The following is a 25,088-nucleotide window of genomic DNA, read 5'->3' as shown; positions in this document are numbered from 1 at the left end:
TTTTATTGTCATTTGTTAAGGGGTTCAGAATATATCAATTCCAGTAGTTTAAGACAAGTTCATATTCTATAGGTTTTCTAATTTTGCCTGAAATTATTCTTATTATATCTTTGAATGTCCATTGGCTACTGATGGTTTCTCTTTCCTAAAAACTTGGCTTGCTCAGATTTTGTCTATTGTGATCTCTCATTGCATGTTGTAATAGGCAGGATTTGAACCTTTCTCATAGCCTCTGAATTTAAAGTCAGTATTTTCTATATTGCATTTTGTTGCCATTTGCAATACTCCTATTTTCCCAATTCACATGTGCATCTATTTAACTTTTCTACACTTACTATTTCAATAACTAGTAAACTAATAATAACAAAAAGCCATTTCAATACCCATCAAATATCATAAACTATCCTTTTAAACTATCAAGTACTTATTATGTGAAATGGTCCATGTTAGCTACTCTTATTCAACATAATTTCTATATTCCATCATATATTCCCTATACCATTGGTGAATATTGTACTTAATCATTTTGCATCTAATGGACTATGAACTCCATGAGAAAAATGGCCTTTATTTTTGTATTAGCTTCAGCATCCAGAACAGTGTTTTGCTCATGGGAGATGCCCAGTAAATATTTGTTGAATTGAATGAAATTAGATATACACAAACTGGAACTCAGGAGACTTGAGGGATTAGGTTCAAAGTCTATAAAAAATGAAGAAGGGGCATGTAAATCACACACACTGGGTCTGTGGAGATCTTGTAATATGGTACACAACCTTTATAAGTAAGTGTGTGTGTGAAAATAAAATATTAGGTTATTTTTAAAATCCAAGTATCAATTCAAATATAATGCATTAGAATTTTTAAAATTATGATATATGACTTAAGAAAATTTAATTCAATTCAATTTAGTGTTGTATAATAATGTATTGGACTTGAATTAGGAAGAACTAAGTTCGAACTCCATCTTTTACACTTAGTAGCTATGTGACTATGACCAAGTTACTTTATATATATTGAGACCTCAGATGATTACTTTTATAAAAGGGGGACATCAATTTTATAAGGTTGTTTTTGAGATTCAAATGTAATGTGATATAATGGTCAACTGTACAAATGGCCAGTTATTATTATTACTATATTATTATTACTCAATGAAAATTTTTTTTAGTACTATGGCACAGTGGAGGTAGTATGACATTTGGGGATTCCATAATGCCCCATGACTTGTATAGACTCCATAAGTTACTTAACCTCTCTGCTTGTCAGTTTCTTCAGCTATAAAGAGAAGGTATAGACTTGATGGTGCCTAGGGCTCATTCTAGTCATAAGTCTATTAGCATCTCGTTCTACAAGGCAGGAGAGCTATGTTGATTCTGGGAAGATGGGAAAAAATGAAAGGAATGCCCTGCCCTCAGGGAGCTAACATTCTACTGATTTATATCATTTCTAGTGATTTGTCCCTACCTAATTATTTCATATGTTAAGCATATAGCTTATATCCTATTTTCTTTTTTTATGCTGATTAAAATAAATTAGTAATAAAAACTAATTAAACATACACTAACAGGAATTTGCAAACTAATCAGATTTGGATCACAGTATTGGAAATACTAGAGATGGCAGCAATTTTTGTGTTAATGAACTATACCCCATTTTTCTTTTCTCATCTGTAAAAGGAATGGATTGGTCACTTTAAACTCTCAACCCATGATCCTGTGATAGCCTAGGCCAATCCTTTCATGTGACAACTGAGCCCCAGCAAAATTAGACATGTGGCCCAAAGTTCCCCTTGTCTGGGCCACAACCAATACTGTGCCCCAGGTTTCCCAATCCCTGTTTGCTGTATTTTCTCTGATTGCCAGTCCCATATTCATACTTCAGAAGGAAGTTTTAGCTTCTCTGAAAATAAAAACATCATCTATTAAAAAATATAACTCACCAGATGCTGTAGTTTTCATTTTTCTGGCCAACATGGCTTTTGCTTCATTTTCCAACACCATGGCCACAGCAATGACATTCCGTGGGTTAAGAGATGGTGTATATCTAATGATCAAATTGGTGGTGAGATTTAGAAAGGTCTTTCCTGCCACAATAACTTTCACAGATTGATGAGCATTTTTCTCAATTAGGGATCCAAATAACTCACACAGAGGAAGTCTAGCTCTGATTCTGTTTTCTAGAGATTCAAACTCATTTTCAATATCATCATTAAGGATGATGATAACCTCAGCCCCAACAAAGGCCTCTTCTATTGCTGTACACATGGAGATATTCCGCAAGAGAGGGGCTGCCAAGTCTTGGGCTTCCATCACAATGCCATGGAGACTGTCTTCATTAAAGTTGTTGTTTAAGATATGGATGCTAATTTCTTTGTCCTCTCCAAACACTTCTCCATTTACCAGTATTGGAATCAGATTGTATGATGTAGGACAAGATGCACTGATGAAAATAAATGATAAAAATGATGTTTCCCTTTATAACCTTACTCTTAGCATGCAATTCTTTATAATGTAGTAAGACTACATATTTGTAGCATGTTTTGTTTTATATTCCTTACATTTCTATTTTTTACATTTAAATTTATGTTTATTTTTAATATTCATGCAATTCTTTAAATACAGCAAGATCGCATATATTTTTAAATGGGCAAACTTATACCTTGATATTGGGTAATTTGTTTTAGATTGGGGTTTTAAAAAAAGAAAGATAGACATTCCAACTCCTACCTTGCCCTGGTCATGAGAAAGTAATCTCAAAATAACAGATACTGCCTCTTTCAATTGACTGAAATAAAAATTCCTGTAATTTTTATTTATAATTATTTATTTTATAATGTAATTATTTATAATAAATTACTATTTTCCTTTGTTTATCCTTTAAAATTTTCTCATGTGAAAATTAAAATATTCAAGTCTCTCAATTCTTGCTTATGAAAAGTTGTGGAAAATTTTGGTGAACATTTACTAAGAAATGTTTTTTTCCTCCAAAATTCAGTCAGGATTTAAATTCATTAACATATTAAAGAATTGGGATTTTTAAGTCATAGAAATAGGTCAAACACTTTAAATTTTACAAAAATATAGACATGGATAACAGGGAGTTATTTTCTTAAAAAGACTATTCAACAAATAAAATGCTTTGTGAGAAATATGGAAAATGTAAACACTCTTAAGTTGTCCTATATTGGCAGTAGATTTTCATTTATGTGCATTTTAAATAAATGCACTGAATATGTATATTTTAAATTAATGCACTGAAATGAATCTCAAAAGTGCTTTTTGCCTAATCTATTGTAAAATTAATTATATACCCTGTTAAAGAATTGTGATGTAGCAAATAGTAGCCTGGCTCTGCTGTCCTACCCGGTGATCCAGACATTTATGGGATTGATCACACTTTTAATCTCTTCTTTCTCCTGTTCAATTTCTATATGTGTCTCCAAGTTCTCGCTAGCAATAATCAGCATCTCGTTGGTCATCATCTTTGAGGTGATGCCATAGTAAAGCTAGATAGAAAGAAGATCTAAGTTAGCACAAGAAGATACAGATGGGAAGAAAGACTCATTCTGTTTCCTATGAATGAAATGGGGACCCTTTATGTACTCTGCTGCCATCACATCTGGGAAGATGGCAAGCCTGCTTTTGGATTGTGAGTAATAATTGGGGACCTACCCCCTGTTAAGAGTATGTGCAGGTATTTTATGACTGTCTTCCTTCTGTTTTCCTCATGGTGAAGAAGAGTCTTAATCTGATACTGAGCTGAAACTGAGTATGTATACAAAAGATATATTTCCCCTGGCTATAATGGAGGAAGAAATGCTGTAAGCTTTCCAGGTGGGGAGAGAGTTCATACCAGCAGTCTACTCTCCCTGTAAAAACTGACATATGTCCATAAATTCAAGGTGCCTGCTTTTTGACTATCTGTATTTCTCATTTCTGGTCTCAGATAGGAGACCAAATTGACTAGGCTTTTATGAGCTTCAAAAAAATAAAAAATGCCACTAGAGGTCCAAGAGTTTAAGAATACATAACAGTTTTCTGGCACCAAAACCCTATGAGGAGTCAGCCATGAGAAGAAAACATCATTATTATACTGACCCAGCCAAATGCTATGCCCTGAAGCCCACTCCTTCAAAGGCTATGACCCCACCTAGAAATGAGAAATCCCCTTAAACTTCTGAGGTGAAAGAGAACAGTAGCTTTGCTTTGGGGATCTAACTTGTTAGCGTAGTAGGGTTTGAGAGAGTGAGCTCTAGAGCTATATATGTTGACTACATGAAAAGGAAAGAAGAGACAAGAAAACTTTTAAAAATTGACTGCATTTTCAAAATAAATGTAATAGTATGAGGTTGAGGCAGAGCAGATAAAATTTCAAACAGATGTTAACTAACAACTTTATTACCTGGATATGCTCCAAGAACTCATTAAATCCTCCCAGAAGAAGTCCCTTTCCCCCACGGTCCAACAATTCTCTCCAAACTATAGGAGAACGTTTGTGATTCCATTGATTTTTCTTACATAGATCGCGTAGCCATCGCTATTGAAAAAACATGCCAAGGAAAGTCTAATGTGATAAAATATACTTAAAATTTAGGTTTTATAAGTTTAAGTGCTATCCTTTCCAACTGAAATGTCTTAGTGTTCTTTAAAAGTATACCTTAAATTTTAAAATGGCACTAAATTATAAAATAGCAAATTAGATAAAAAATAAAATATACTTTTAATTTAAAAATTCTTTTCACTTCCAAATTCTCTCTTTTGTTTCACCTTCTCCCTCACCTATTGAGAAGGCAAAAAATATAATACTCATTATGCATATGAAGTTATGCCAAGTATAGTTCAACTTTAGCCACCAAAAAAAGCATGAAAAAGTGAAATTAACTTTTATTCATTAGTTATTAAATATTTGTTCAGATTGGTCAGTAGACCTTACTCAGACTGATCAGAAGAATTAAAATATCAAGGGATACTTTAAACAATTTTTTAAAAAATGAGACAATAGAACTCCCTTTTCTACTTTAAAAAACTATGCACTAATTTCATGAGCTTCTTTACTCCTAGCTCTTACTGAGTGAAGAAAAGCTGCTTATCTCAGCTCTGTAGGGTTGCTACATTTTGTCAGGTTCAAAAAGTCAAGAGTAACCTGAAGATTAGGTGGTAGTTATTTGGTGAATCCAATTTATGTTTATTTAAAAATAAAACAATCCGATTTGTGTGGACTTTGTCTCTAAAAGCCAAATTGTTAGGGAACAGTTTGATGTTCATTGTACACTTGGAAATACACTTAGTGCCTTTAAAGTACATGTAGTAAGACTACTTTAAAGAAGTGAACCTTAATGATTCAGTCCCTTTGATATTTGAGTGATTAAATTCCTACCCAAGATTGCCATAATCTTCCACAATCCCTCACACTTGGCAGTATCAAAGAAAAGGCCTTGATCAGTTAGACAAACATTGTATACAGACCGCTGTTCTGCTCTTGGCATTTCTCCTGGAGTTTTATGGCCATGAACACCATGCCAACTGTTCCATGGTCCTTTTCTAAAGCTACACTGACTCTCAGGCAGATGACCTCCCCCATGATTAATTGGCTGATTAAAGAAGACACTGGCAAGTATCTTGCCAGCAATGACTAGGAGAGAGATCTCCCTGTGGGTGTCGCAGAAACAGCCTAGTTTCTTTTCCTTTATATTGAAGCATCTTTAAGCTTCTGAGGGGTGATTTCTTCTTGCCACGTAACATGGAAGATTTCACTCAGGTTCTGTATGAGCAATGGACCCCCTCCCTTGTGGATATCTGCTGGAATGGAGTCAGAATCAGGTGCTTTGCCATTTCCTCAAGAACAGTTTGATAGCATTAGGTATCTCTTCTTTTTTTAAAATTTATTTTTAAATTTTATTTTATTAAAAAATAGAATAGAAAAATGAAAAACAGAAAAGGAAAACAAAACAAAACAGAACAGAATAGAACATTGTCATGTGTCCAAGAGAACATCAAGGAGAATTTGAAATTTATAACAATAAATTACCAGTTCAAGAAAGGATATATTCTTTGCTTCCTTGTAGATGGTTCTTTTGCTGTCTGCTCACAGTTTTTTACTTTATTCTTTTTTTCCCCTTTCTAGCTCCCATCACCATTTCCTCCAAGCAGGGGGAAGCACAGATACATTTATATAGAGATAGATATATTCATGTACATATATACACTCCCACAATCCCACTTTCCTACAGTATTTATATCTATATAGATATATATATATATATACACACACATTCACACACACACAGATCCGCTCACATATACATATATTTATAAACACACATATATAGAGCATCATGGATACATATTTATATATATTCAAGTACATATATACACATACATGCATTTACCCATATGTAAACATACATCTACAACAATATTACATGGCTGACATATAAGGTTGATTTCTCTCTTGATTGAATATATTTGTTTGACTTTGTCTAAGATCAATGATTACTAGTAGTAATTTTTTTCTAATAAATTCTACTCCTGATCCTTATTGTAACATTTGTATATCTCTCTTCTTTCTCATCGTTGCTAACTCTTCTGCTTTAATTCTACTGCTTAACTTGCCTTATTATTACTTAACCTTCCCCCACTCATAGATCCCTTCTATCTTCTTCCCCCACCCTTTCCTTTCTCCTCCATCTATCCCTTCGTCTCTTATGTCTTTATAGATTTTTGGAGGATGTTATACTTTAATGGCATATATGTAGTGTTACCTATTTAACTCATTCCCAATATGAATAGGTTTTCATAACTATAAGCCTTTCTCCCCCCTCTAATGCCTCAATGTCTATACTTCCTCTGCACCACACTTGTATAACATAATTACTATTTTTACCGTTTTTTAGGCAATTTTAATTTTTTAGAGTCAGATCATACTCAATTTTGCCTGAATTTTTCTTTTGAGCTACCCAATTGCTGATGTCAATCTTAAACATCTGATATACATTTCCATGTAAAAAAAACAAAACAATTTATCTATGTTAAGTTTCATAACATTGATCTTTGATATTGGCTCTTAAATATTAAGTTTTCTATTGAGTTCAGGTTTGGTTGAAAGAAAGTCCTGAAAATCCACAAGTCCATTGAATAGTCATTTTTTTTCATTTAATATTATAATTTTGCTGGATATGATATTTTGGCTAATTCTTTTGATTGCCGGCATATATTGATTCCAGGACCTGTGGTCTTTTATTATGGCTGCTGATAAGTTCTATACAATTGTAATTGTAGCTTCAGCATATTTGAATTGTTTTTTTAATTTCTTGAAAAATTTTCTCTTTGACCAGATTTTAGAAATTTGGATTTAATATTCCTATATGTTTTCTACAAAGGATCTCTTTGAGGTGGTGATTGGTGGATTTTTTCTGTTTCTACTTTCCCCTCATGTTCTATTATTCCATGACAATTTTCTTGCATTATTGGGTCAATAATTATTGTCTTCTTTTGGTCACAACTTTGTCTTCTTGATCTGTTCTCCAGATCTATTGTTTCACATTCTCTTCTATTTTTTTCATTCTTTATATACTGCTTTATTGTTTTTTGGTCTCATAGCTTCACTGTCTTCCCCTTGCCAATTTTAATTTTCAAAGAGTTATTTTCATCATTAAGACTTTGAATCTCTTTTTAGTTAACTTTTTTTCATGATCTTGTTTTTCTTGGATGGTTTTTATTTTTATTTTTTAGTTTTTCTTTAATGTCTCTCATTTGATTTTTGAATTATTTTTTGAGTTCTTCTATAAATTCTCTCTGTATAGGGAAACCATTTCACATTACTTTTTGGGGTAGAAGAAGTCTTTTTTTACTTTACTGTCCTGTTCTGAAGATGAATGCTGGTCTTTCCTGTTCCCATAATAAGTTTCTATGGTTAGATTCTTTTTTCTTTGCTGGTATTAGTGTAAGCATCTTTAATTGTGACATGTAGGTACAATACCTCTAGCTTCACTTCAGTTTTCCCTCCTGACCTGGAACCCCAAACCAAAAGCTCCTTCCTTCTGCAAATCCTGGTCCCACTGTTTCTGCACACATTAGGTATGTTAGTTCCTTCTTACTCAGGGACAGGCATAACTGTGCCTGGAGTTACTAATCAGCTACCAAATGTCCTCAAACAACGTTCAAAAATAAAATCTGAAGACTTTTAAAGGAAGATAAACATTAAGAAACACCAATATAAGTGATAGATACTGAATTCTCAGGGGAAATTAATTTGCTTTCTTTATCATATAGAAACCACATTTATTTTCATGCATCATATTAAAATATTTAAATTGAGATAATCTTCCTGATTTCTCAGATCCTCAACTCCTTATGCTTTCCAAGAGTAAAAGTTTCTATGGTTCCTGCTGAGGCTCCAGCCAAATCCCGCTAGACCCAGAGGCCCCCACTTGGTGATTCTGTGGGGCTAGCATGGAAATGTTTGCAGTTCACACAGATTAATTCCCAACCTGGGATCTATCTTTAGGTCTTCTTGGATTGTACCAGGAGGACCCCTGTTCTGGCCAGTCTTCTTGATTTTTCACTTGTCTATGTTCCCCCAAAATGCAAAATTTTTTTGGGGGGGAGAAATCCAAAGATCTTGAAATTTGCTGACCTACTTTTCCATCTTCCCAGAATCCTTCCCTTCAGTATCTCTTCTTGACTTGGAGGTTCTGCCAGAGAGGTATTGATCAACTTGAGGCACATGGTCAGTGGCTTTGGCATTTTTGATGGATTTTTAGTGAGAACATTATGGCAATGTCTTTCTCTCCAGGATTATGGTCTTGTAACTGATCAGTGTGACTCCAGTATGAACCCTGTGGAATTCTTGTTTCTTATTTAGCATCTTCTGAATTTCCCCCTTATTTTTGTCAAACCAATCTTGATGTTTACAAGTGCTCTAGATCACATAAGCAAATGTGGTGCTGCATATCAAGTGTCTGAAAACTAACCACTTTTCTATTTCACTGTTGCTAACTATGTACTGAATCAGTTTTCCCTCCAGGTCAGCACTAACCTGTTCATGCAATGAAAAAATCCTCTAGCCTGTTAACATTGAGTCTCCTAATGGTAGCTTTGCCTTGGGACCACCACTTTTGCTAAATGTGAATAGCTTGGAGAAGGTAGTGAAAATTGGGTTGCAGAAGAAATTCATTAGCATTGTACTTCAGTTTTATGATGGCATGCTCATATGGTTCTGGATGAAGAATTATGCTCTCATGCTTTCCCAGTCCCTCAAAAAGGGAAGTATGATTACGTGCTTGCTCCCATGCCCTTCAGCATGTTGTTTTTGGTGATGCTGCAAGATGCTTTTAATGAGGACGAAAATGGTATAGACATCAACTTCTTCACTGATAGTGAACTATTGGATTTCAAAAAGATACAGATCAAGACCAAAATAAAGAGGAGATGGTATATGATTTTTTGCTTGCAGGTGATTCAATGTCTGATGCCAAAATGCAATAGAGTATGGATTGATTCTCTGCTGCTTATGCTAATTTGGCCTAACTATTAACATCAGGAAAACATCAGTTTTCCACCAGCCAGCAGCACACCATCCATATGTGAAATCACCAGTTATAGCAAATGGATTAAATTTTGGATGTTGTGGATAAATTCATCTTGACATTATACTCTCCAGGGATGTACACATAGATAATGAGATTGATACACACATTGCCAAAACTATGTTTTGGAGGCCCTGAAGGAAAGTGTGGGAGAGAAAAAGTTTTATGCTGTTTACCAAACTAAAGGTCTACAGAGCTATTGTACTGACTTCATTGCTGTTGTTGTCTGTCCTTCATTCTCAAAAGACATCATGACATCAGGAGGTGATGCCATGAAATACAAATGATTTGGATTTAAGTGAGGGAGGGCTGTGCAAGGTTACCTGCCTCAATTTCCCCTCCAGAACCATCTCAATATTCCTGTGAAACCTGGATACTAGCATTTTCACAGATAACTGGCTTCCTCAAACGACATTCAAAAATAAAATCTGAAGATTTTTAAAGGAAGATAAACATTAAGAAGCACCAATATAAGTGATAGATACTGAATTCCTAGGGGAAACTAAATTTGCTAGATACTGAATTCCTAGGGGAAACTAAATTTGCTTTCTTTATCAATTAGAAACCACATTAATTTTCATGCATCATATTAAAATATTTAAATTGAGGTATAAAAGATGATCTGAAGAGAAAAATTACCACTTGTCTATATAATACATAAATAAGCACATCTTCATTACAGCAAATTAATCTGAAACAACCAATTTTGGAGATGATGACTTTCAGTTAATCTAATAGACTGTAATAATTTCTTACCTTCCAAACATCAGGGTGTTGAATAATTTTGTGTACTTGGAAATCAGGTAGATTTCTCTGAAGATAATCTGCCAGCAATTCTGCCTTAGCAAAATAGGGACAGTCTGCCTTACCTAAGAGATCAATTAGTAAAATGACAATTTACATATTCTTGTATGTTGGCATTACATTGGTAGTCACATAGGTTGCACATTCTTTTTCTTTTTTTTTTTTTTTGCACCATCATGTACATGCAAATCAAGTACAATTCACCTGAATTTAACGATATATTAAGCATCCACTGTCTATAAGGCAATGCTATAGGTTATAAGAGTTTAAAAACAAAAAAGAAGATGTGCCTGTGTTCCAAGAGCTTTTTGTTTTTCTTTTTTGTTTTTTTTTTGGGGGGGGAGATAGTGGGAAGAATGCAAAATGTACAACAGTAAGAATAAAGATAATAAAATGTAACGTCAGAGCATTAAAAATTAGGACAATCAAAAGAAGCTTCATGGAGAACATCTGAATATAGCATTGAAAGTCTAGGTCTCTGAAAGGCTGAGACATGGAAAGTGCATATTCTGGGCAGAAGAAATAATTTGTATGCAAAAAGTGGACCTTTTGAATAGAGATGAATGAGAGAAATGATGAAGAAATGAAAGAATATGTTTCAGAGACATGCTCTCTAGTTTTCAATTGCTTCTCTCTTAGATTCCTCCCGACTGACATTCAGACCTTAAAAACCGAATACTTCTTGTCAACCTAGGGAATTCCTTTCAAGTCAAGCCAAACAAGCATTTATTAAGTGCTTGCCATATGATTTAGCTAAGTTAGAAATACAAATACAAGACAATCTCTGTCCTTAAGGAACTTTTTAATGGAGGAAGACAATGTGTGAAAAAGGAATCTAGAATACCACTTATATTATAGGTATCAGGCCAAAGAAGGTTGTAGAGAAAGTCTAGAGGAAGAGACAGGACTAGGTGGCCTGGTCATGTATTTTAAAATGGAGGTTCTAGAAAACCAGCCAATCAGAAGGAGGGATTGTAGCAGTGAAGCTATATTCCCAATGTGTGAAGTCTAGGACAGTAGTGACCTTCCAGAGTTGGAGAGATTCATTGAATATTTTAGGGAAGTACAGTGAATTACAAAGTTTAGACAAGATATCAGGAGGCCTAGGTTCTAGTTTTTTTTTTTTTTTTCATATATGTCATTTCGGACAACTTCTTTCTTAGTCCTTGTTTTTTTTCTTAATGTAAAGGAAAAGAGTTGGATTATAATATGGTCTGTAAAATGTCAGTGTCAAACTCAAAGGGAAATGGGACCATTAAATAGAACATAAAGATCCTTACTCACAATATATTGACTTAGAAAGCCACATTAGTAAACATTATGTTCTATTATATTTTAACTTATTTTGTAAATTTATTTTGTAAATATTTTCCAATTGCATTTGAATCTGTTTCTGGTCAAATTCAGAAGTGTCATGAGCCATGTACATTTGACTCTTTGCTCTTAAGAAAGGGCTTCTTAAACTTTTTCCACTCCTGATCTCTTTTTGCTCTATAAATGTTTATGCAACCCCACATATATAAAAATCCAGCATTTACTGATAAGTCATAATTTCATGATCCCCACATGCAGATACATGACCCCATATGGGGTTACAACCCACAGTTCAAGAAGCTGCGGTCAAAGGTACTAATACTAAAATAATAAGACTATTGATAAGAGACAGCACGGTATAGAGGAAACATTATAAAATTTAAAGATCTGCTCTGCCACTAATTAGCTAATTATTGACTCTTTCATTTTGGGCCTTCATCTCTCTGTCTCTGTTTGTCTCTTTGTCTTTTTCTCTGTGTGTCTCTGCCTTTGTCTTTCTTCCTTTCTGTCAATCTGTCTCTCCCTTTCTCTTTCCTTTCTCTCTGTTTCTCTCTCATCATCATCCACTCTATTTCCTGGCTTCTTTTAAATCTCAGCCAAAAAAAACATCTCAGGAAACTTTTCTTAACCCTGGTGCCTTCCCTCTTTTAATTATTTCCTATTTATCCTGCATACAGATTGCTTTGATTTCTTATTTGTCTGCAAGCTGGGACTATCTTCTGCCTCTTCTTATATTCCCTAACATTTAGCACAATGCCTGATTTACAGTAATCACGGAAGAAATATTGATTGATTGTCTATCTATTGATTGTGCACCTATAGGAAAAATATCTCACCTATGACAGAATCCTTACCACTAAATTTATCTGCCAACAGAGTACAAGTCCCAAGAGCTTCAAGAAAAGGCCTAATGCTAGATTGCATTTCTTTTACTTGAGGATCAAGTCCACTTTGTGTGGTTGAGACTTTTTTTTGTCACTTTCAAATACCACCTACTAATTTGCAGAGGCTTCAGATTGGTGAAAGGAATAGTCAAATGGACAAAACCATAGATCTTTGAAGTACATGAGGACACTATCCTCATCCTACCTTGAGAAGGCAGCATTCAAATAAGATGTTTTATGTTCTAAAACCTAGGGATTTGTCAAAGACACAAGCCAGAGGTAAAAATAGGAGCGACTCATTCTTGATTCCTCCCAAAAAATCATTCACATTTTTCCTCAATCACTGAGCAGTAGATGTTGCATCAGACTTATCTCCTAGACTACAGTGATATTCATGTTTTTGTGCCATAGACACAAAGGTCTTTGGCATTCTGGTGAAGCCATAATGTTTTTAATTGCATAGATAAAATGAACAGGTTTACAAAGGAAACTAATAACATTGAAATAGTTATCAATTTAAAAATTTTTTTTTTGCTGAGGCAATTGGGGGTCATACAGCTAGGAGATGTTAAATGTCTGAGACTAGATTTGAACTCAGATCCTCCTGACTTCAGGGCTGGCGCTCTATTCACTGCACTACTTATCTACCCTTATATCAAATTGTTTTTAAAATAAGTTCATGGACTCCAGTCTCAAGCTCTTTCTCTTTATTTGATGTGGACATCTGTTGCTTTGAACTATAATGTTTGGAAGGAAAAGATTTTAGAAGAGAAAATTTGGAAGACTGGAGGAGAAAGCTAGAGCATAGGAAAACTCAGATTAAGTTTATTGAGTGAAAGTTAAGAGCAAAAAGGAAGATTTTTGCCTATTGAAAAACCTAATAGTTTTTGTTCTCTGTGAATCAAGTACTCATTTTTGAGATCAACTCCTTTCTATGACCTTTAAAATGTCCTTCATGAGTAGACAATTCTTGCAGTAGACAGAAAAAAAAATATTTAGTTAAAGCTGAAGGAGGCATTTGCAATTGGATTGTAGAAAACATTGCTTCTGCTTTGGGGAAAGTTTATATTTATTTCCAGTTGCCCCTCCTACTCAACTTAACTGCAATAGGTTTACTTCAGCTGATTAGTGTAGAGTCATAAAAAGGGAACAGGGAATATTTATAGTTGTCAGGGGCTCCGGAAAAGGTAAGAGAAGGAAGGAAGGGAAATTGTGACACTATTATTGTTCAGATTCTTTATATATATATGTGTGTGTGTGTGTGTATGTTTATATACATACACTGTACAGATCTGTATATATGTAAACATATTTTATATTCAAGTGTATTCAACAATCAACAAGTATTGCATATCTACTATGTAAGAATTAGGTGCAATGGAGAATATAAAAATAAAAACAAGACATAGAGCCCATTATTGAGGAGGTTATAATGTAATTGGAAATACAAAATGTGTCTAAAACAACTAGAGTTTATTGAGTGAAAACTGTGTGATATTGAATATAATAAGTAAAAAAGAAGGAGACGGAGATCAGAAAAGGAGGAAGTGATAAGAGGGAGACAGATCAAAGAAGGAGGAGATGGTACTGAAAACATAAAAATAAGTCATCCTGGAGCCTTGAAGAATGACTAGAATTTCAGAAAAGCAGAAAAAGGAAGAGGTACAGCATAAGTAGGGGTCAGTTATGTGGTGCAGTGGATATAGCACTAGGCATGGGCTTAGGAAGATCCATCTTCCTGATTTCAAATCCAGCCTTACTAGCTATGTGATTCTGGACAAGCAACTCAACTCTGTTTTTCTCAGTTTCTTCATCTTCAAAATGAGCTGAAGAAGAAAATGGTAAAGCACTTCAGTATTTTTGCCAAGAAAATTCCACAAGGGGTCATGAAAAGTTGGACATGCCTGAAAAGACTAAACAACAATAACAGTGCATAAGCAACAGCATGGGTACAATATATGTGGAAGATGCTGAGCAAGTTTACTGCCTGGAGGTGAACTGACAGTATAGGAACAAATTTTGGACCAAGGAATTTGTACTTGAGAAGTGGGCAACAGGAATCATTGTCATAATAGGTTCTTGAGCTTGGTATGGTAGAAGTGGTATTTAAAGGAAACTTATTCAGATGGTGTTATTTGAGGCAGATTAGAAACAAAGAGAAAATGGAGCCAGGGAATATAGATAGGTAAATTAGTTTGGGGGCAAAGTTTAAAAACACAATTTTGGATATATAGTTCTGATTGTCAATCAGATGGATTAACAGCTATAAATAAAGAACTAGAGCAGAGGAAAGAGGTCTGAAATTGAGATACAGATTTGGGAGCAGTGTTGAAGCCATAGGAATAACTTGGAGAGCCATCATTTACATATGAGAAAACTGAGGCAAAAGGAGGTGAAATAAGTAAGTAGTAAGAACAAGAAAGAAGTAGAACTGAGAGGCATTAAATCTAAGTCCTCTAGAAGAGTGAATCTGATTCCTGGCTTTGCCGCTTACTGATTACGTGGGGGGGGAATTATTCAACTAATTTTGGGTATAAAATAAGGGAACTGGCTGAGATTAAGAGTGAAGCTGTTCCTTCCTCTAGATCAAAAAAATTCTCTTACTCAGGAATCTAATTTGTCTTTTCCCCCTCACTACACTAAGATCTCTGAGCACAAAGAGATAAGAATATAGCTTAAATATAAATGAATGAGTTTCTGTAGACATTATAATGCCAGTTATATAGCACTTTTAAATAAGAATGCAACTTACTTTACAATGCACATTTCATCTTCACAGCAATCTTAAAAGATAGGTACTTTACTTTACAGATGAAGAAACTGAGCCAGACAAAATTGAAGAGATTTGCTAAGGGTTATATATATATATATATATATATATATATATATATGTATGTATATATATCTGAAGAAGCTGATTTGCAGGCTCAGTCTTCTATCTCTTTAGACATTCTAGTTACTAAAAATCTAAAAACAAAGAAGGAGGAGGAGGAGGGGGCAGGAGAAATGGATTTGAGGAAGAAGAAGAAGAAGGAAGAGAAGGAGGAGGAGGAGGAGAAAGGAAGAAGGGAGAAGGGAAAATAAGGCAGAAGAAGGGAAGAAGGGAGAAGAAGGAGAAGAAGACGGAAGAAGAAGGATAATAATGATGATGACAATCCTCTAGGATTAATGACAAAATCCTCTATTGGACATTCAGAATCTTTCAAAACTTATTCCTCTTCCTACCTTTCCATTTTCATACACCTTAACTCTTCCTCCATATACTCTCAGATCCATTTACATTTGCATCCTGGCTATTCCAGAAACAAGACTCTATATCTAAGCTCTGGGCATCCCTGATAGATGTCCTTCATGATTGTAAAACTCTTTTTATCCGCTCACCTATTGACCTTTCTCAACTAAACCTATCTTCTAAAGGAAGCCTTTGCCAATTCTTCTTAATTCTAGTGCTTTTTTCCTCTTATGTTCTACTTATCCTGTATATAGCTTGTTTGTACATGTTTATTTGCATGTTGCTTTCCAACCATTATCTCATTTGATCTTTACAACACGGTAGAAACTATAGGGCATTACGATCCTCATTTTAACGATGGGGAAACCTCAGAGATTCCAGTGACTTGTTCCGGTGGTTACATAGCTCGAAAGGGGCAGAATAAGATGGGTCTCTCGGGTCTTTCTCCAAGGAACAAGTCGCTATTTTTCTCCCTCCCTCCATTTGCCTCCCTGCCCCTCTCTCCTTCCTTCCCTCCCTCCCTTTCCTTCCTTCTCTCCCTCCCTCTTCCTCTTTCTTTCCCTCCCTCTTCCTTCCCTCTCCCTTTTCCTCCCCCTCTTCTTCTTCTTCCTCTCCCAGGCCAGTTAATGCTGCCGAAACTGAGGGGTCCCTGAGGCGGCTTCGGGCAGGTGTCGGGGTCACTTACCCGCAATGACGAACTTGGCCATGATCACTCGGTTCAGGATAGGGACAAAGTGAGGCTAGAGTCGAGGAGACGCGGCGTGGTCTCCGAGCAACCATACGTACCAAAGACTACATCCGTTGCTAAGCAACGTCCATCCGACGCCTTCTAGAAGCCGAGGACAAAGTAGCTCTTAAAATCCATTCTCTCTGCCTCTGTGTCTCGTACCTGTGTGTGTGTGTAAGAGTGAACTCCTCCCCCCCCTTCTCTGTCCTTTCCCCTTTCCCCCTCTCTGTATTTCTGTCACACACACGGGTCCGAACCCCCAATCTTCCTTGCCCGGGTGTTATTGCTGACATCGTCGCTTAACTACCAATAAAATGCCTTCTTAAAATGATTTAGATGCAGACCACCTAGGTTCGAGTCTTGCTAATGACACTTCCTTCAACAATCACTTTACAAGCGCCCTGATCCCTCCCAGGCATCTCTGGAGATGCAGGAGAGATAAAGGCAAAAGGGCACGTCTCTGACCAGGAGGAGCCTGGGACACTGACAATAAATACAAAGTGGGTACAGAGTAATTTCTACAGAGAAATAAAATGACGTAAGAGCTGCATCACAGCCAATGAAATCTTCTCCCATGCGATGATGTCCCTAGTGGACATTCCCCTTCAGCTGATGCTCGAGTAACCAGCCTGTTTTTGACCCTCGGAAGAGCCCGTAAGTCTCGCGATACTTGCCAGGCCGGGAGAGGAAGTGGCGTGGTTGCCTCCGGGGTTTCTTTACCGGACACGCTGAGGTGAGCGGAGAATGAGCGGTTAAAGCTCGGAGCTTCCTTCAGCGGAAGAAAGTAACCGGGCTCTCTTTCGGGATGTGAGTTCTCGGTTCTTTCTGGAGTATGTTCGGACTTCCGGGCGGTTTTCTCCAGGGCGCTGGGCTGAGTGAGCCGGGCCTTCCCCGGACCGGGCCTTCCCCGGACCGGGCCTTCCCCGGACCGGGCCTTCCCCGGACCGGGCCTTCGCCGGACCGGGCCTTCCCCGGACCGGGCCTTCCCCCGACCGGGCCGGCCAAGTTGAAGCCTTTCCGGGTAGAACTGCCGGTGATCGGCCGGGTGCCAAAGCTTCTGGTCCTGCGGAGCCCGAGTCCCGCCCTCATTGGGCGCAGAGGCGCGGGCGCGGCTCGGGTTCTCCGGGAGGAGCGGGGCTTTGGGGCCGGAAGGAAATTCGGCCGGCTCCGTATTAATCCCATACTTTGGGGCGCTCCCCCCCCAACGCGGATCAGGGCTTGTGCCTTCCTCGCCTTCCTGGCCTGTTGCTCTTCCTCCCGAAGGCATTTCTTCTGCCTTCTCCCCCTCCCCCAGTTTATTATACTGCGCGTGATATTCTTAGCATTTCTTGGGTACCAAATGCCCCATTCTCCGGCTTCATCTTTCTCCACCTCTTTGAAACATTTGATACTATTAACCAGTCTTTCCTCTTAGATGTTTCCCCCTCTGCTTTCATAGCCTTGCTCTTAGTTCTCTTCGTAGCATTGTGCTCCTTTTTTTTCCTGCTGCAACAGCATCCACGTTCTGTCTCGAGCCCTTTTTTCTCTCTACACTGTTCTCTTGCTCACCCCATCAACTCTCCTATGCTCATTTATGATTTCCATATAGATGATTCCTAGATCTTTGCATTTAATCCAAGTCTTTCATAAGCTCCAGTCTGGTGTCACCAATTTCTTAATTGAATATTCTGAATGTCCCATGGGCATTTTTTTTTTTTTTACGTGAGAAATTTATTTATTTTTAAATGTTCAAGTTTTTCATAAGCTCCAATCTGGTGCCATCATTTTCTTAATTGGATATTCTGAATGTCCCATGGGCATCTTTTTTTTTTTTTTTTATGTGAGAAATTTATTTAGTTTTAAATGTCCAAGTCTTTCATAAGCTCCAATCTGGTGTCACCAATTTCTTAATTGGATATTCTGAATGTCCCATGGGCATTTTTTTTTTTACGTGAGAAATTTATTTATTTTTAAATGTCCTAGTCTTTCATAGGCTCCAATCTGGTGTCACCAGTTTCTTAATTGGATATTCTGAATGTCCCATGGGCATTTTTTTTTTTTACGTGAGAAATTTATTTATTTTTAAATGAATGTATTTATTTAAAACAAATGCAAAATAAGAAAAAACAAAATGAGACAGAAAAAGAAAAAAACAAACACAAACATTGTCCTGTGCCCAGCACTACTGCATGGGAGAGCATTTAAAACAGGAAAAATCAATTTCCATTTCAAGAAAGCTTATCTAATAATAGAAGACATCGTATTCAAGTCTTAGGTATCTTAAACTTAAAATACTCACAACAGAACCCAGGCCAAACTCTACCCTTTTTTTGGTAATTTCCCTGTTTCTGTCTTCAGGATCTATCCAGCCAACTAATTCACACCCTCTTTGTCATCCCCACTTTTACAATCAATTGTAAATTCTGTGTCCACAATTTCTGTCTCTTCCCTGTGGTTTCCTCCCATCTAATTGACTTGTTTTATGCCCCTCTCCCTCTCTAATCCATACTTTATACATTTGCCAAAGTGATATTTCTAAAGTTGTCTGATCATGTACAAAGTGCAAAAAAAAAAAGCCTGTTTATCTTTTAATGTCCTTGGTTACAACTCACCTTCTAGTCTTTTTACATATTACTTCACTTTTATCTATTTAGTGGTCTAAATCAAACTAGCCTGCTTATAGTCATAACACACATGACCTTCTATTTCTCATCTCCATGCCTTTGTCTTTTTACATATTACTTCACTTTTATCTATTTCGTGGTCTAAATCAAACTAGCCTGCTTATAGTCATAACACACATGACCTTCTATTTCTCATCTCCATGCCTTTGACAGGTATGCCTTCATATTTTTATCCCATCATTTCTGACTCTTAAATTTCTTTATATTCTCCAAGTTCAAGGGTCACTTTCGTCCTAAAATCCTTTGTGATTGCCCAAGCTGATGGTCCTCCTCAAATGACCTTGTATATATTTTGAATGTAGTTATATGTTTATATATGTACGTATTTTATTTGCATGTATATTTACATGCATACATTTGTGTATTTAGAGAACATAAGTTCCTTGAGGGCAGGGGCTATTTCATGTACTTAGCACTTTGTCTGGCACAGTAGGTACTCAATACTTGTTTATTCCAAAATACCAGCTTTCTTTCCATTTTGGTCATACCAATATCTTAGATGACTTATTTTTATATCATTTCTTATTACAAGACATCAGTAATGATTTTTAGAGTTTACACATTCTTGTTATCCACTTTCTCTTGCTTTTTTGGGTGGTTTAGATTTAATTGTTTTATGTCCAGGATGTGCTGATCAACCAACTTGCTTGTCATAATCTAGGAAATAAGCATTTTTAGTACACATTTTTTTCTCCAGTGCAAATAATTAAGCCAATCTTTTTTGAGTTGCTAAGAAATGTAGTGAAAAGGCTTTGTCCTTTTTTTGTATGTGTGTTATGTTGCAACTAATTTTTCTTAATTGAGAGTTTGTGAATTTATTTTAGGAAAAATATTTTGATAACTACATTTCAATATAATTTTTTTAATGCAATTGTATACATTATTCTGAGAAAGGGTCCATAAACTTCATCAAATTGTCAATGAAGCTTATAACACAAAAAAGGTCAAGAACATAGTACATAGTAAACACTTAATAAATGCACTTTAAATTATCTGTAGATCTTAAACATGGCATCTTTCATGATATTACTTAAAATTTTTGGTAAACATGCATTTCTCAGTTTTATTCATTTGATCTCAATACTTAGCTGCTACTACTACTATTACTACTAGTGTTGCTACTGGTGCTAATGCAGACTATGAAAGGATTCAAAATATAAGACACTACATTTCCACTTCAAGAAAGTCTGTGTAATAAACTCTACAAATTTTGTTCAGACTGTCCATCCTTGCTTTGTTGTAGGTTTTCTTTTGTTCTCTGATGTTACTTTTTATTTTATTTTTTTCCTCCTTCCTTTCTTCCTCCAAGAAGGCTACAATTAAGCACAGCTTTTTAAAAAAAATGTATATACATACATACACACATAAACATAAATATATACACATACATACATATTGATACATAGATCTCTACAATTGTTAAGGACCATGTCTAGGTGAAGGGACAGGTCAATTCTCTGAGAGCCTCCACAGCTGTGAATCATAACATCTGAAGGAGTTGCAAAGCAGGCTTTACTGACACAGATGTTGCTTGTGGACTGGGAATGAAATAAATTCGGAGGCAGAGGGAAGAGGAGAGAGGTCAGATAATGCAACAGCCTCTCAGTGGAAAGGTCAGAGAACAGTAGCGGCCTTTCAGTCTCCTTGTATCATCATCCTCTCACATGAAGAGATCCATTCTACAGGTCTGAGTTAGGCCTCCAGCAGCCACTGGCAGATGGTTCCCATATCACAACATACAATCACATGTATTATATACCCATACAGTCATATACATCTATGTGAGGCCATACTATGCTTTTTTGTCCACTGTTTTTCTGAAGATAGATAGCATCATCTTGAAACAAAATCCTGAAAGTCTGGCTATTCATTGAATGTCCACTTTTTTTCATTCAGAATTATGCATAACTTTGTGGGTTGTTATATTTGTAGCAGGAACCCTAGTTTTTTTGTTCTTGAATATATAGTAGCCTAAGACCTATGGTCTCTTAAGCACTGCTAGGTCTTGTATGATTCTAACTGTAGCTTTGCCATAATTGAATTGTTTTTTTCTTGTTGCTGGTAATATTCTCCTTTATCTGTTGATTTTGAAATTTGGCTATAACATTCCTCTTAAGTTCTCTTTCAGTGGATTTTTTTCCCCCCTATTTCTACTTTCCCTGCTTGTTCTGAATTTTCTTTTAATTATTGCATCAAAATCCTTTTTCTTTTGGTCTTAGCTTTCAGGTAGTACAGTTAGTTACTCCTGTGTTTTCTTTGTTCTTCAGATCTGTTGTTTTTCTTATACATCATATTCTTGTCTAATTTTTCATCTTTTATATTTTGTTATTTCTTGCTCTCTTATAACTTCTCTGGCTTCTCTTTGCCCATTTATTTTCTTAAGATTCTATATATTTTTTTCTAGTTGATTGACTTCATAATCTTGTTTTTCTTGGATTGTTCTTTTGTTAAGGTTTTGTTTGTTTTTAGTCTTTCCGTAATTTCTTCCATTTGATTTTAAAAGTCTATTATGAGTGTTATCTGAATTATTTTGGACAGGTTATTATTTAGTATTACTTATTGGGATAGAAAAGGTTTTTTTTTTTTTTTTTTAAAGTATCCTCCTCTGAACCCTGATATTCCCTATTCACATAATAGCTTTCTGTGGTTCAGTTCCTTCCTCCCTCCCTTCCTCCCTCCCTTCCTCCCTCCCTTTCTCCCTCCCTTCCTTCCTCCCTCCCTCCCAGATTGTCCTGGACTGTGAGAGTAGCGGAATGGTATTAGTGGTGCCTTTCGTCTGAAGTTCTCTTTCAATTCTCCTCTGTGGCCTGGAACCTATAACCAAGAACTCCACTCTTCTGTAAATGCCCACAGTTAGCAGCATCCTTGCCTCAGTGCTTTTGCACTCAATGTGTGTGTGTTGGTTCCTTCTTGCCCAGTGCTGCCCAGCTGAGCTTGGTGTTTCTTATCTGAGTATGTTCTTTCAGTGGCTAAGACAGAAGCTATTTCCCAGCTCAGCTAGTCCCAGGGCTTACCCCTTGCTCTTTAAGCGGAATTAATCTGGAGGGCCAAACCTCTGTCCTGGTATTTTTCTTTGAATCTTCTCTGATTGTCCCTGGAGAATCACTAGGTTCTGCCCCAATTCTTATTTGTTTTTAACCATTCTAAATATTGCTCTGTGTGTGGGAGACCTGGAAAGCTTAGAATTTTCTGATCTACTCCACTATCTTCCCAGAATCCTCTTACTTAACTCTTTTATGTTTTATTGTTCTCATCTATAAAATGATGGGGCATGATCTCTAAAATCTCATTAAGGTGTAATATTCTGTGGTTCATTTGTTGGTTATGTGTTTGGTTCATTTGAAAGTATTTTATGTTTCCTACTTGAAGGAGATCCAAAGATCATCCAAAAAAAAAAAAAAAAAGATTTGAAAAAGAAATCCATGTATTTAAAAAATGTTGAAATTCTATCAAAGCTCATATGAACAGCATTATAAATAAATAAACCAGAATTAGAAGTCTTTTTTTTTTTTTTTTTTTTTTTTTTGGTTGTACTTGAGTAAAACTATGTGCTGTACTAGATTTGTGAAGAATTCAGAAAAGTTTGGTCTGCGAACATTGCCTTCAAGGACCTTATAATCTAGTTGGAGTAGATCAGCCTGGCAATGAAGGCAATGTGTCTGTTGGTTGTTGCTACTGTAATATTTAATAATTAACCACATTAACACACCAGTAAGCCCACAGGCTCAAATGTATTGTCATGTTTAGTATTTGTTAATTTACAGAATTATGCTACCTCTCCTAGACTTGCTCTTCAAAAGTTTGAGCCATATTCTTTTTTTTTTTTTTTTTTTGAGTGGTCGTCTTCTCTTGTGGACAGGGATTTTATCTTTATCGTTTAATTTCTCTATATATCTGCAAATGCATTAAATGTTTTAGATGCTCATTGTTTTCTCAATGAAGTGGATTTAGAATCAGAAGATCGAGGTTCAAATACTACTTTTTGCTTGAGCAAATTATTTAACCTTTTGAATGGCAATTTCTGAAGGAGTTGGACAATATGATTCTAAGTTCTATTGAATCCTAGTCTGTGATGGATTTCTTTTAATAGTTACCATGTACATCCTGCTATGCTTGAACTAGCTAGTTGTCTTTATATAAATATATAATAAATTTAGTGAAACTTACTTTTAATATACTGTTAAAATGTTTATTTCTCATAGGAATTTTCACTGAACACAGATTTCTGCTTTAAAGTTCAACCTTTCCTGAATTGGTTTTGAGCATTTTTATATTCAAATGAAAGATTGATTTTGCTATTTTGTAGTTATGCAAAGATTACTATCATAGTATTTTTTAATACTTTTTAGCAAACATTGTAGGTTAAAAATAGAAGTGTGATGACGTCTTGTTTACATGCCTTATGTTCGCATGGAAATGAACTTATCTTCATGAAGTCTATGTTGGTAGCAAAACTGTAGCCTATATTACCATGCTAGAAATTTATCAAATACAAACCTAGGGATGGATAATGTTGAGAAAGGCTTATTATCAGAAAGCTGGCCACTAGTGAATACTTTGCAACCCCAGATCATTTACCATGAGAGAAGAAGTTTCTGTCCATATAGGTAAAGTACCTGAACTGATGGACTAGTAAGATTTTTTAAAATACTGCTAAAATATTCAGATAATAATATTTATATTCAAGAAATGTATAGGTACCTAGTTAAAAGTATTGAAATGACTGAATTTTTTTTTAATGGAAGTCTGACTGAATGACTGAAAAAAATATTCTAGGTTTATCTCAGCCTGATTTAGTAGTGTATTTTGTGTTTCTGTATTTCTTTGAAAATTTTGCTGATCTATCCTGTTTTATTTTCAGAGAGAAAATAATGGACCTCTTCTGGTTTGCCTGGTAGAAGTTAGGGCTGTTGATAATTTTTCAGGAGTCTTAAAGCAATAGCAAAATGAATAACAAAACAAGTTCTTTTTTATGGAACCTCAGACACTTGAATCTAAACATTTGTTCATTTGGTTCTACAAGCTTTCGAAGAACAATGAAAGTAGACCCTTTGGAGCTTCATAAACCAAAACTTATCTACCAAAATAAGACATTAAAAATTTTTCTTTTTCATGACTCTCTTCAAAAACCTCAATCATCTGTTAGATTTTTTTGTCAAGGTGCGTTAGTTTTTCAGTTAAAAGGCAATGAAATCCAAAAAAGAAGCCTGAACACATTAACTTCAACTTCAGTTGGCAAACTCTCACACTGTAGACGACAGTCTTTTGACTCACAATGCTTTCTCATGATGCATACAACACCTCAAATTGATGTTGATGGTCTGAAGAAAATAGAGGTCTCTGCTGAACATGATCTCTCCCAGAAAGAAAAACAGTTAGACTTTGTCAGACAAAGGGACCTCATTCAGCAGTGTAATTCCATGAGTGATGTTTTGGACCTGTTTTCAAAGTTTCCTAAACTTTCCAGCTGTAACTACTTCATAAGTATGTGGAAAATTGCTAAAAATATGTCCGAAGATCAGAGACGCTTTGAAAGACAGCTGCTTTATGAACATCCTGCTTTTAATCAGCTCTGTTACCAAGTAATGAAAGATGCCAAGATTGTAAGGCTTCAACAGTTGATGTTCACTCTGTATGCTTTGATCAGGATTGGAATCCCTCAGAACACTTATCTGATTCATGTCTTGCTGAGGGTGGTGCAGGTAAGACAAACCGAAGAAGGGCAACCTTTATATGTATAGTTATGTAAAAGAACATCTTGTTCCCCCTCAGTATTTTTGGGAAAAGCTCTCTGGACTATGTAATGTTTCTATTTTTTACACTTACTAAGGTAATGTGTACTGCAATGATGATCTCTAATCCTGTGGTACAAAAT

General features: G+C 35.8%; 2 protein-coding genes across 8 annotated transcripts in view; one reads left to right on the top strand and one right to left on the bottom strand.

Moving 5' to 3' along the window:
• MDH1B (malate dehydrogenase 1B) overlaps nucleotides 1-16,737 on the bottom strand; it is a 36,273-nt gene extending 19,536 nt beyond the window's left edge. The window contains exons 1-5 of one of the 3 annotated variants that reach the window (XM_003765980.4): nucleotides 16,509-16,737; nucleotides 10,346-10,458; nucleotides 4,405-4,539; nucleotides 3,366-3,508; nucleotides 1,943-2,442 (exon numbers count right to left, since the gene is read on the bottom strand). In XM_003765980.4, the coding sequence (XP_003766028.2) occupies nucleotides 1,943-2,442; nucleotides 3,366-3,508; nucleotides 4,405-4,539; nucleotides 10,346-10,458; nucleotides 16,509-16,530 (913 nt within the window). In that variant the 5' untranslated portion in view covers nucleotides 16,531-16,737. Of the gene's footprint in view, nucleotides 1-1,942; nucleotides 2,443-3,313; nucleotides 3,509-4,404; nucleotides 4,540-10,345; nucleotides 10,459-16,508 lie in introns of those variants that run through there. The other 2 variants (XM_031958208.1, XM_031958210.1) reach the window with 2 other exon arrangements.
• Nucleotides 16,738-17,194: 457 nt separating this feature from the next.
• FASTKD2 (FAST kinase domains 2) overlaps nucleotides 17,195-25,088 on the top strand; it is a 39,056-nt gene continuing 31,162 nt past the window's right edge. For 4 of the 5 annotated variants that reach the window (XM_012546412.2, XM_003765991.3, XM_023500662.2 and 1 more), the window contains exons 1-2: nucleotides 17,269-17,357; nucleotides 24,075-24,915. In XM_012546412.2, the coding sequence (XP_012401866.1) occupies nucleotides 24,160-24,915 (756 nt within the window). In that variant the 5' untranslated portion in view covers nucleotides 17,269-17,357; nucleotides 24,075-24,159. Of the gene's footprint in view, nucleotides 17,358-24,074; nucleotides 24,916-25,088 lie in introns of all 5 variants that reach the window. The other variant, XM_012546411.2, reaches the window with a different exon arrangement.

Source organism: Sarcophilus harrisii, chromosome 3, assembly GCF_902635505.1.
Source record: "Sarcophilus harrisii chromosome 3, mSarHar1.11, whole genome shotgun sequence".
Lineage (NCBI taxonomy): Eukaryota > Metazoa > Chordata > Mammalia > Dasyuromorphia > Dasyuridae > Sarcophilus > Sarcophilus harrisii.
Note: the sequence above shows the minus strand (reverse complement) of the source record. Positions and strands in the feature narration are given on the sequence as shown.